We start from the raw sequence: 13,511 nt of genomic DNA on the forward strand, positions 1-13,511 counted from the left end.
GTCCTTCTCCGCAGGGCTGCTCTCAATCACATCATCCCCCATCCTATATTGAAACAGCGAATTGCCCCAATCCAGGTATAGGACCTTGCACTTGGCCATGTTGAACCTCATGAAGTTCACAAAGGCCCACTTCTCCAGATTGTCCCCAAGAAAACTTGCCGAGGGTGCACTGCCCTTCAAATCCATCTCTCTCCAGTTCAGGCGTCCAATTTATAAAGTACTGTAGATTGCTGGAGCATCGGTAGGTTAAAACAGATCTGTGCAACTTTTGCATTGTGGTTAGAAAGTCCAGTTTACAAGAAGGATGTACTTAATAGGATGCTGTGTGAGACTGGAACATCCTAAGACTATGGCCATTTTCTAAAATTGTAAAGCAATAATTAAATTGTTTTCAAGTAACACCTAATGTTAACATTCTGCAATGTTCACCAATTGGGTTATAGTAAACATCCTATCAAGATAAACTGCATCATTTGGTATCTGTGGGAAACATTACAGATAGAATTATTACAATAATAATCTGCAGGATTACAGCATAGGTTCCTCTGTGCTCTGCAAATTTTTCCAAATGAGTGTGATCCTGTATTGCATGCACTTTTTCTTAAAAGAAAATCCAAAAGGTTGAATTAGTTCCTAACATTATAAATAAGCCTTTTATTACTCAAAAAACCACACTGAACACAAACTCCATTTGGACTGACAATTGCCATTCACATTTCTGCAAGATTTGAGGTATTCTTGAAGAGAAAAGGCACCAGTGAAGTTGTTGGATCCAGATATACTGAATGACAGGAAAATGGTCAGTTAACGCCCTGTTGGAAGAAAAAGACGCATTTCAGTACAACTATTTTTTCCTAAATCTCTAAACTGTCTTGGCTTCAAGATGGGCACACATTCATATTGTTTGAAATCCCTCACTTCACTATCAACACTTAACTACCTCTTTGGATTTTGAAAGACATGGAGCCAGCAGGCGTGCAGCTAACTATCTCTAGCGTGGGGAAAGAGTAAGTTTTACTTACTACAGAACTGGCCACAGCAAAGGCAGCCAGCAGACAGAATTCATGACAGTGGTCTGAATAGAGTGAAAAACAAACTCTCCTCTGAATCAGAAATTTCAGCCTTTTTCCATATGCAGAAAAGAAAGGGACTACCCACTTTAAAAGTAAGACTTGGACAAGTATTTTAGAGCCAAAGACCTTCAGTATGTTATTTGCTGTCTCTGCTCAGTTGTTCAAGGGCTTAATGTGATAACCATGAGTCATCATGAATTAATATGCGCACTTACCTGGGCTTCCACTCCTCAGTGGTGAAGGACCGCGGCTTCGAGACAACTGCACGAGAAACAGAAAATGAAACTCAGGTTTGCTAAATAACTGCACCCAAGAAAGGCACACGGGGACCCATCAGCATTCAGAAAACTTGCACAGGTTGCTCTGTCAACGCAGCTCTACCAAGTCCAATTCAACAACTTCCTGGTTTCTCTTTCACACCCTGCACACATACGAAAATGTAAGACTTGCCCACATTTTCAATATTCACAATTTAAGTCAATTTAATAGGATGGGCTAGCAACTAGAAAAATAAACTATTTTCATAGAAATAATTAAAAATATTGTGTAATCATACCATGCACAGAACTCTAAGGTTCCTCTTATTAGTACCACCTCAGTTCTTCCTTTCTTGCCCACCCTACAGTGATATTCTGATCCTTTGAGGCATTAAAGGATAAATTTAGATTCCTAACTCCAGGAGGCAGGGACTACGTGCTGTATATGTACTGCAAGACCACTAAAACACTTCCAGATGATGCAATTAGTTATTCAGAAGGGTATTGAAGCAAGAGGGAGTACAGGGAAAGCATTCTGAGATCCACATACTTCTCATACAGTATGTCCACTGATAACTATACTAGGCAATAACTATCTGTCAGTGCAGCATCACCTCATGCCAGCATTTTTAAAAGGTTGCCTACATCCTGAGTTTAAAATTCTTGATGTCATTTATACTACAAGCATTCTGTGGGGCTTACATGATGAGATAGAAGAGGACTGATGCTACGGCTGCGGCTGCGGCTGCAGCTTCTGCTTCTGCTTCTACTTCTGCAAGACCACTACAAGAGAAGAGTTTGACAAACATGTTTTGAGAGAGGGGATTTAATAAAGACAGACTTGGGAAGCAGACTTGCGGTGCTGGAGATCAGGCTTGAGGACAGAGAACAAACACAGTAAACCACCTCTTCAGAGGAGGCTGTGCCAGCAATCATACATCTGCATAATTAATACAGTAAGGTAAACAGAACTATTCATCCTAAATACAGGATGAGGCACTAAAACTTATCAACTGATTTGATATACACAACCCAAGCCACACAGGGAACAATCTTTTTAGATTTGAAAAGTGTTCAAATCCAATTACTTCCCTTAACATGGTCCTTAAGAGAAGTACATACCAGAGCTCCTCTTTTTGTGACTGCTCTTCCCTTCGCAATTACAACATCATTTTCCATCAGAGCAGGCCATACATGATAGGCCACCAAGGCAGCCGTGAAATCAGACTCCACAACACGATGGTACCTGTCAAAATATCAAAACACAGAGTACAACAAATGTCTGCACTTAAGTCCCAAAAGATAAATGAGACGCTTCAAGTCATCAATTCTTATAAAGTAGAATATTAGTTACAGCTCATAAGCATCTTGCTTGACAATATTTCCACATTACAAAAATAAATATTCTTTAAGCAAAGCTGTAAAAGAACTACATTTGTAAGACAGACATAGCAGAACATGCTGTTGATTTATACTGAGAGACACTCCAATAAAGCCATCTCACGCTTCAGAAGGCCACTAGACCATACTCTGGCTTAAGCCCCATGCAAGCCAGGGCCCTTGGGTTCACTGACACATTAAATCTCCTGAGAAGCATTTTGTCAGACAGTCATCTCATCTTCCTGAAATATCTTGCCAAAACAAGACCCCTAATAAAGAATATTAAAGAAATACCCCATCTCAACTATAAATTTAAATCCTAGTACCTTATGAGACATAAGAGGCGATTTTATTAGCAAGATACTCAGATACTGAGAATGAAACAGTGACTTTTTAGCTAAGAAAAATTATTTTGAAAGTCTGTATAAACACACATGAGATATATGTATATATGACCTCCCTAAGTCTGCAACATTGGCTGAATAATACACATCTGGTTTTGTGGATTCAAACTCAAAACTAATACCAAATAATGGAAACAAAAAATAGCAATGCATCTATACATTAGTAATGTATATACAACAGCACTTTAAATAAAACAATGTTGTAAGCGGTCATGAAGCTCTGCATGGAGGAAGGTATAGGGTGTGAGGAAGTTTGGATGGCCCTCTTACAGAGTGGTATCACACATAACAGCCATTTCTACAAATTTTGCTCCATCTCTGTGTAGCATCTATATGCTGGGCATGTGAACACACATATGCCATGTAATTATCTATTTGGATGAGTAGATATGTGTATGTATGTCTCCCCCAGCAGCACATATAAACAAACACATTAGACCTGTTTTTTGAAGACTACACACATCAAGTAGGTGGAGAAAGCATCCCAAGACTATACCATAGCATTGCTGCCTTCTTAATTCAGCCAATAGCTTTGGGTATCAAATAGCTAACTGCCCAGTATTTGGACAGGACCATTAAACAGTCATGTATGACTTTGCACTTTCCTGTTTCAGAGCTACTTTTCTCTATTTCACCCCTTGCCTTCTCAAACTCTTTCCTATCTGGGTTCCATTCCATTTCAAACTATTACTAGAAACCTGCTTATCGGTGTGGCTCTTCTTCCTTTTGAGTGCCGTTTTTTTGGAGCTATCAATCCCATAAGTTTTCTCAAAAGCATGGAAGTACACTTATAGCTCTCTGCCAGCTGACAAAGCAGCCAGCTCTGACTCTATGCAAAAAAAGAAAAACTACATTATGTTGTGGACTTTGTAAACAAAATTCTGATTTTCAAACGGCATTTTCCTTTTTGCTCCACTCTAAACCTGAAGATATGGGAGTGTGTTAATATCCCTATGTTGCACAGCAGCCACAGCCTGGAGGTGACAGCACACATGTTGATGATCCTAGTATCAGGCACCAACTGCCAGATCTCGGTAAACACGACTTTTACAAGAAGGACCAGGAAGGAGGAACAAAGACGCACACATTTTACAAACACTGGAAGCACAAAGAGTCTAAACAGGGAAAGAAAAGTTGATGACCATTTTCCTTGTAAAGGATAAATTAAATATGCTCTAGAGACTGAAATTTATCCAGATAAACACTCTGCGATTCATTAAAAAAAGCTGTTAATACTGGTCTACACCCAGCACCTATATACCATTATAAACCTTAAAGGCATACCAAATTCACTATAGAGCAGGAATATCTGACTCAAATTAATCTTTAGTTTCAATCTTAAACTTTTATATTAATCAGGAAAGAAGCAGACTATACAACCTGATAGACTATTTTCAATCAGATTCTTACTATTAAAAAAAATATTTCTTACTTGTTTTCATCAAAAATTTCTCCATCAATACCAAAGGAAATATCAAGAGGAGGAACAAGTGTCTGCATTGAAAAAGCCACACGGCACAACTCTCGAATCAAAGTGCTGATCACAATAAAATCAACTTCTGGTGGAAATGAAATCTTTGGGTTGGTGTTCATGGAGCGAATTACTTCCTGAAAATAAACACAATTGAACAATTTGAGCTCACTAACACTTCTATTCATGGACAAGTATGGAACTCCCCCCTAAATATGCCTCTCAGCTTTCTACCTTGAAAAATCAGTACAAGCAGCTGCCAACAACGTTGTCTTAGGCTATTTCAGAAAACATTAGCTTTGGAAAGAATGTGTTGTTATTTTAGAAATAAACTACGAGTTACATCACTGACATCAAGCTTAAGAGGGAGAGAAATTCTACTGAAAAGATGCAAAATAAAATAAGTGTAGGCTACATTTCATATAAGACAGTTACACCGTATCTTGCCAAAAATATCTTCTGGCAGACAGAGACATTCTAGTCACAAGCAAATAAAACAAGTGATTACTGGGCCATACCATAATATTATTTTGGAAAACTAACTGCTACAAGACAAAATCTATGTAAGAAACTTTTTTCCTTCTGCATGTTACAATGCATTTCCAGTTTACACACTCCAAATTTGTTAGCTACTGAAACAGATCAACACATCACTTCCGCACTGTCCTTAACTTACATTGACACTGGCTTGAACATCATACAGGTCTTCATGTTGAACTATAAAATCCAGGACCTTGTCTTCAAGTGACTCAGGCCCCGAGTGACCTACAGACAAACTGTCTCTTACACGCATTTTGAACTGCCTGTATGCCACCTTTGCTGCACGAAAAGACTCCTGCAAACATACAGAACATCGAGTTAAATCCAGGAAGCTGAGACTGATTGTAAGGAAGAATATAAAACACTGCTGTAAAAGTGAAAGTTAAAAATAGTACCTATCTGGGAGGCCTTTACTGATTAAATCGAGTGTGATTTATTTGTAGAAGACACGATTGAAAAGCTTCCCACATAACCTTCTATTTTTATGTAGGATTCCATCACCCACAATCAATGGAATCGCATTCAAAGATACCAAGAGCAGAATTCAGTAACAGCATTTTATGCGCCACAGCTTGACATGTCAGACAGGAGCACCTCTTGTCCGTTGAGAAGAAAGGTTGAATTGGAGAGTGTAAACTGAATGACAGTTGTGGGAAAAACCTTCAGAAGTTTAACTTGTGTGACCACAAGCACATTTAAGAGAGACACTGCCTCTCTGCCACAGGTAAGTACTACATCAATTTTGTAGAAAATAAGATTAAGAGCAGAAAAAATAAAGAAATTCCTTCAGACTGAGCTCACAGTAAATGTGAGGCATCTAGGTAATTTCAAGGGACTAAAAAAATAGAAAAGCACATAGCTACAGGTAAAAAGGAAGCAGACTACGGAAAGATTTTTAGGTTTCTAAAATGTAATATTCCCAAAGAAATTAGTCTAAATGGGGAGTGTTATCTAGTGCAGAAATTGTCTACCTTTCAGAGCCATTCAGTCTTCTTATGCACCCTTTTTAGCACCTGTATTCTAGATTACTGGCCATGTTCTAATGTTGGGACAGGACAGTCAGAAAAGGACATTAAATTGAGGGTTCAATATAAAAGTGTGAAGAAAGCAAAATCAAAAGGGAAAAAAAGAAGATAAATTCTCTTCAACGTACTTCACAGAAATGCTAATTTACACACAATGTAATCCAATCCAGACATAATATTTTATAAAAATCTTCTGGCCTGTAAAACAAGAATTTATCTTTTTTTTGTCTCACCACAGCTGCAGCGTATATTATTCTCTGCACCATCTCCATGTCACTGATGCATGTCCTCAAAAGAGTCTCTGCATCCAAGCGTTCTTGAGCATAAATGTCACCGAAGCGAGCTACCAAGCAGGCACGGCGCGAAGCATTTGTACGTCTGGCTCGGCCAGGTGAGCAGCTCCTCAGGTGAAGTGGACTACATGACTTGCTTACACCACGTCTTGGGGAAGGAGAGCGGCTCCGTGGAAGCCTATGACAGACATGTAAAGAAGCACAAGGACACTTCACCATCCTCAGCTGCCTTTGCCTAGTGCACAGAGTTTTATGTCAATTTAATTATTGCCAGAGAAAGTTAAGATTTTGAGCCAACTTAATTAAAGAAGAAAATCTGCAGCTGGTTAGTCTCGTATGAAGGCATTTGAGTCAATACACTTTATGAGTTAGAGCTTGAACAACAAAATTAAAGTAATTCCTAAAGTGTGTGCAGCCAAGCACTTTGTACAGGGGAAACAAACTTCTAACTAGTAATACTCTGGAGATTTGTTCTTCTTTCAGTAACAGTGAAGAGCTCTGAAGTCAAAAAAGTGAGAATATAACAAGTTCTTCCCTGTAATGGTACAGTATTCTAAGAGGACTTACAAACAAAAAAACTAATCATCTCCTTTTATATCCCATACAGTTGCTCTCAATGTATTTTGTAAAGCTGCTCTCTTTGCTGCTTTTCCAGAAACTTAATATAGCTGCCTGAAGTTAAAACAGTTGGGCACTAGGAGAAATCACTTGAAGAGTTCATGTTCATTCGCAATAAACATGAAAAAGCTTAGCTTTTGTTTATATTTCAATCTCAGACGAGGAGGGAAATTCATGTCACATAATATAAACAATTTCTCTGATTCAGTGACTTCTCTAAGTAATGCCTCTACCTGCTCTGGAGAAGAGATTTTTGGGCATCCAGGACAGAGATCTTGCCCTGGGATATTTCAATCTGCTGCTTATAGTCCTTCATACGATCTAACTTCCTCTGGGCATCCTCCTTTGTAGGCACCCACAGTCTCAAGACTTAACCATACAGAATCAAATCAGTCACAAGATGCCCTTCTACAAATACAAACCATCTATCAATTAATACTCATCATCAAACAAACAGAACAGAAAAAGAGGAGAAATATTGAGCAAGCTCCTTCTGCTGAAATACAGGGAAATCAAGAGTTTTTAAAAAGCAAACTCCAAAGCATACTCCTAATTACACTTTAAAAGTGTACTGTGACATGAGACTGGATACGCTACACTTTACATTACAGCAGAGATCACTGGTTAACTAGCACTAGCTCAAATTATGAGGTCTAAGAAAGAAACCAGTTTCTTTCTCATATTTAAGATGTTAACTAAACCAGGTCAGTTTTCTTTCCTGCAGTTTAAGACTCCAGGTATTTTGTTATATCAGGTCCTCGAGTACTTTGCTGGAATACACTAGCCAGTCAGTGTATCACACTAATGGTGTTATTCGAGTAATATCAAAGGCTAACGATTCCTCTCCTGCTCTCCTCAAGAGAAGCATTGTTTCTTAAACATCAGCAGACAACTTGTCAAGTAAGTTTATCATCTGTCTATTACTTAAAGTTAGAAAGTATCCCAACGCCTCTGTTTTCCCTCCTAAAGCAGATGTTATTGTTTTCCTCTTTCCAGCACAGTGTGCTTTGATCTTCTTAGATGTTCACACACTGATTATATACCGTAACTCATTATGACATGTTGTAGTCATTCGAAAACTGTTGCACTATAGCTACTCAATTGATTTTTATCAAGGTTTGGTCAGCATGCAACAGTTCATTGACTATAATTCTACTGGGATGGTCATGCACTATACAAAACTCTTTCATCTAAAACACTGGCGTGTCTTCCAACTCCTGTGCCAGAAGCAAAACCTACCAATTCAGTTTATGAATGTGGGTATGACCATCATTTGTACTCCACTTGGGATACATACAGACAATACAGAGCCTACACATATTTTGAAGCTTTGATTTTAAGCCAGAAATGGAACATTTTAGAAAACTTCATCAGTGTTTAGATGTCAAGAGAAAAAAACAGCCTGTTGAAAAGGAGAGAGGAAAAAAAAATAATTACAGTTAATTCCCCTACATTTGTTTTGCTCGGCTGAGCTCTATACGAGCTGAAGTCAGTTGATTTTCCAGCTCTTGCAGACGAAAATTCAGACTGCTGGGCAGGCCTAACAACTGCTTCTCTTTCTCAACTGAGTCCTACAACAAAACACAAAATCATGCTGCTTGAATGCTCTACATTACAGAATCCTTCAGCAACGTAGTATTGCACGATTAGGAGATCTATTTCAAAACAACTCAGTATGAAGACAATTTCCAAAATAAATGAAAAGAAAAGCAATTGTGTCCCTTCTAGAGACATAAGCAATACTTTCCAGGCACACAAAATAAGTATTCAGTTATGTTAGGAAAAACATAACTTCATTGACACTTCATGACAGAGAATATAGAAGGTCTGCATACACAGATTTGCTGCCTGCGTAGACACCACCTGAACAAAGTGTTCTTGCAGATGTGTTGCATGGGTTTTTCCTCCAGTCATCTTCTGACTTGCCTCTATCACCAACTAAAGTAAAGTTTTTGGGAAATCATGTACACAAATTAACAGAAAAAGTTATTAGAACAGAGGAGGCTACTACTGTCATTCCAGAAACCACATTGCTACACATGCAGCTCTGTCTTTAACAGTCTATAGATTTACCTGATATTACCAGAATTAAGTATCTGTGCAGCAGGCTTCTGTTTATATTTTAAATGTCATGTGCAATGACAAATCCATAAGTGGTGTACCAGGTGTACTGTCATTTAATAACATCATTATTTTACATTTTGGGGTTTTTTTGGCAGAATCCTACTCCTGCAATACACTAGAATCTGACTCTTGAGGGATATCATTTTTCATTTGCTCATTTTTTAATTGTGAAAGATTTTTATAGAAGAGGTATAAAAATGAGAAGTCAGAGAACATGGAGACACCACTGTCAGATCTCAAGATCTTCAATATTTTCCCCTAGTATGCATCAACTGACACTCTTATTTTCTTTTGAAGCAGAAAGCCGCAGCAGATCTGTGTTTTCTGATGAACTGTTAGTAGTACAATGCCTTCAGTAAATATCACATACATTGAGACATCAAGTCAGACACATGGTGGTATCATGATGGACATAAGTACTTTTTTTCCCCCCTTCTGAATATATTATAATGGTGAGAAAGTAAACAAAATATTTCCATTAAAAAAAAAAGGAGCTCACGGATAAATGCATGGAGTTTAAACATATATTTTCACATAATAGTAGATTTTTACTAACAGAGAGACACCCTGAATACTTCTACTATGGTACTGCAAATGTAAATATAGCATAACTCTTTACCTAGGAAAGGAAAGCAGTACAAGAACATAGCTTCTCTTACAGAGCAAATTCCTCCATATAGTCACCCATTGTTGTGAAATAGTATAAGCCTTAGGAGGCCAAAAGTAACTTTAATGACCTCTGCTTTCCCTTTCAAAGGAAGTGTAAAATGAGAGAGAAAAATAGCACAGTTGTCTCCATGAGTAACTAAACAAAGTTCATTAAGCAAAATCAGGGAGGGAGGCTATCATTGACAAAAAGTCACTGAAGTTCTGCTGAGGGTATAAATTCACACCATTCTATTCTCTTAAAATAAATTTCCTATCTACCTGAGTGAGAGAGAGGTTGCTTTCTAAGAGTCTTCCCGAAGTAGCACAGGAAAAACAAGTCCTTAGCCATGGCAGGAGACGAGTTTTTATTGTTTCCACACCTGCACAATGCCCACCTAAGAAAATACATAAATAAAGAAGTTGTGAGAACACTTACAGAAAGAGTCAGAGCTTAACAAGACAACACAAGTGAAATGTGTTAGTAATAAGACAAGGCACTGATTTACCTTCTTGAGATGTTTCATAGAGGATTGCGAAGAGCTGTCCTTGAATCTCAGAGTTTAGTTCTATTATCTCACAGCATCGGTTCAGATTCTGATCACAGGAATTAATCTGTAAACCAATGGACATTAATACATCTGCCTGGGTTTTCTTACTTAAAATGACTTCTGCTATGCTCATGACTTTTTTCCTACAATTACATATTCACAACCTTTTGTTACTGAAGCCACTAGAATGCTCATCTTTCCTCATTCACAAAGAAGACGCAACCACAATTCTCTCTAAAAGAAGAATCATAATAATTGTGGATTTGTGTCAAGAACTTAAATCACAGAATTTTTTAAATAATAGATAGGAGATTGTTGAATGAAAAAATGTATTCGCCCAAAATCTGATTTTCCATAATAGCTGAAATAATGCATTACCGTGCTTTGTCAACAGCCATGAGGCCACCATATAATTTCATCTGATTTTAAAAAGTTATCAGCTGAAACAAATACTACTGAAAAATGGGTAAGCCTCAGCATTATGCCTAGGAAACAACAGAACAGCTAAACCACATCACTTTCAGTACAGACAATTTTGAAAAGGAGGTGGGATTAATCTGTCCAGGACACTACTGCACCTGCCAGGAGCTGTTTCCTTAATCTTTATCAGTAACCTGTGTATCTCCTTCAAGGTAAGAGTGCCCTCTAGGTCTTCAGGCTTCAATGGCTCCATACAGTTTTTAGAAGCTTCCAAAATCAGTAAAACTCCCACTCATGCCCCTGTCAGCTTGCATTTTGATTGCTGCAACTTGCATTCCTCTACCTTCAAAGAGCACAGTCCTCCTAATCTCCACCAGAAAACCACTTTTGCAGTGGTGCATTTTTCCAGCTCATTACACTGACATAACACACACGGTACCTTCACCTGCCAGCTCTTCCTTTTCTGTAATGGCAGCACAAAGCTGCTCATCTTCATTTCCCAAGACCCCACAAGAATACCCTCACCTAACTTCTTATCAAGAGTTCAGCTCCCACTATTGCTCAGCCCACCCCAAGATCTACTGCCACAATCCAATTGTAAGATTTTTAAAGGAGTGCCCCTGTTCTTCCTCCTCTGGTACCCTGCACTCTGTGGGATCTACCTGCAAGCTCCTTAAAACCATCCTTTGCTATGTTGCCACAAATCCGGCAGAGAGTTTCACCAGCTATTCATATTCTGAAACTCCTACGTATCACAAAGTAAAAGAAAAAAAAAAAAAAGGAGGTAGCTTCCCTGGAAAAGGCTGTATCTCAGCAACAGCTCCTTTCCTCACCAACCGTATCGCTGCAGATGCTTACAGGCTCATGACCAAATCAGCTCTCAGTGTCCTAAGGCTAGTTGACACAGGAGTAACAACCCTGTCAAGACTGTTTTGACTGAGAAAACTGCCAGTTTTCACGTCTCAGCTCCTTTTCATCTCCTCTTTTCCTAAATTTTACACCTTCGCTCCTGCTTCCACTGTTTTGCCCCCTCAAACTGTTACCTCATCCCCATCCATCCCACCTCCTTCCTTCTCCTCACTGATCCTGTCCGTTCATGCCTGCCTCCCTCCTGCAGCTGAGCTGTCTTGCTGCAGCCTTGCAGCTATAACAGGGATCCAGTCCAGAAGAGCCAGGAAACTGGATGACCTCATTCCACCTTTCAATACCCTTTTTCCCTCACATTTTCCTGATCATTCCCAGGTACCAGGCGATTCCTTCTGAGCACGCCCTCATCTGTGCTCCTTCTCTCTGCTGGTGTTTCACCACACGACTATTTCGGATCCAGACTCAGTCACTGCAGCTCCAACACCACTTCCAGCCTCCAGTCCTTTCTTTTGGCAAGCTTTGGCACAGGGAAGTGAAAGAGTACCTGAGGCTGTGAGTGCTGCCAGCACTGAGTGCATGGGTCAGCAACCTAAACTGGTCTTTCATAGAATCATAGAATCACCAGGTTGGAAAAGACCCACCAGATCATCGAGTCCAGCCATTCCCATGAAACACTAAACCATCTCCCTGAGCACCTCGTCTACCTGTCTTTTAAACACCTCCAGGGAAGGTGAATCAACCACCTCCCTGGGCAGCCTCTGCCAGTGCCCAATGACCCTTTCCATGAAAAATTTTTTCCTAATGTCCTGCCTAAACCTCCCCTGGCGGAGCTTGAGGCCATTCCCTCTTGTCCTGTCCCCTGTCGCTTGGGAGAAGAGGCCAGCACCCTCCTCTCTACAACCTCCTTTCAGGTAGTTGTAGAGAGCAATGAGGTCTCCCCTCAGCCTCCTCTTCTCCAGGCTAAACAACCCCAGCTCTCTCAGCTGCTCCTCATAAGGCCTGTTCTCCAGCCCCTTCACCAGCTTTACTGCTCTTCTCTGGACTCGTTCCAGAGCCTCAACATCCTTCTTGTGGTGAGGGGCCCAGAACTGAACACAGGATTCGAGGAGCGGTCTCACCAGTGCCGAGTACAGAGGGAGAATAACCTCCCTGGACCTTCTGGTCACGCCGTTTCTGATACAAGCCAAGATGCCATTGGCCTTCTTGGCCACCTGGGCACACTGCTGGCTCATGTTCAGTCGGCTGTCAACCAACACCCCCAGGTCCCTCTCCTCCAGGCAGCTTTCCAGCCAGACTTCCCCTACTCTGTAGCACCGCACAGGGTTGCTGTGTCCCAAGCGCAGGACCCGACCCCTGAAGGGCTCTAGGGCCGCACAGCGGCGGCCCCCCCCGCACGGTCCGGCTGCGGGGGGACGCGGGCCCCGCGCTCCGGGAGGCGCCGCTCCGCGTCCCGCGTCTCCGCGGAAACGGCCCCTCCCCCTGCGGCCCCGGGACGAGGCGGGGAGGCCGAGAGGGGATGGGGGCTGAGGCGGGGAGCGGGGCTGAGGCGCCCCCCGCCTCGCCCCCCAGCGCTGCCCACCTCGTAGTCGCGGTACCATCTCTCCAGCTTGTCCTGCAGCGCGCGGCCGCTCTCCGCGCCCACCAGCCTCCTCAGCCTGTCGGCCATGGCCCGCCCTCGCCTCGCTCCCGGGGTCGGAGCGGGCTAGGGCTGGCTTGCTTGCTTTCCCCAGCCCCGTCCCCCTTTCCCCCGCCCCGGGATCCCGCCGCTAGCACCGCTCTCCCTCAGCGCCCACAGTTGTAACGTAGGCGGCGCCGCGGACGCTCCGGTAACGGCCGCCGCACG

At 41.3% G+C, this 13,511-nt stretch overlaps 1 protein-coding gene across 5 annotated transcripts; it reads right to left on the reverse strand.

Annotated features, from left to right (window-relative positions):
- Positions 1-218: 218 nt before the first annotated feature.
- Positions 219-13,365, reverse strand: SPATA18 (spermatogenesis associated 18). 5 transcript variants are annotated; one of them, XM_069856061.1, is made up of 11 exons: positions 13,248-13,365; positions 10,340-10,445; positions 10,113-10,228; positions 8,514-8,632; positions 6,384-6,621; positions 5,262-5,420; positions 4,547-4,722; positions 2,453-2,576; positions 2,033-2,113; positions 1,285-1,334; positions 219-812 (listed from the first exon to the last, which is right to left on the reverse strand). In XM_069856061.1, the coding sequence occupies exons 1-11, from the start codon at positions 13,332-13,334 to the stop codon at positions 662-664; spliced, it is 1,407 nt and encodes a 468-aa protein (XP_069712162.1). In that variant the 5' UTR covers positions 13,335-13,365; the 3' UTR covers positions 219-661. The 5 variants fall into 5 exon arrangements, with proteins under 5 accessions (XP_069712162.1, XP_069712164.1, XP_069712167.1 ...); XM_069856063.1 differs by having other exon boundaries at positions 738-812; positions 1,289-1,334; XM_069856066.1 differs by lacking the exon at positions 219-812 and adding an exon at positions 7,295-7,423 and having other exon boundaries at positions 1,272-1,334.
- Positions 13,366-13,511: the final 146 nt, after the last annotated feature.

The sequence above is a fragment of the Phaenicophaeus curvirostris genome, chromosome 4 (genome assembly GCF_032191515.1).
Source record: "Phaenicophaeus curvirostris isolate KB17595 chromosome 4, BPBGC_Pcur_1.0, whole genome shotgun sequence".
Lineage (NCBI taxonomy): Eukaryota > Metazoa > Chordata > Aves > Cuculiformes > Cuculidae > Phaenicophaeus > Phaenicophaeus curvirostris.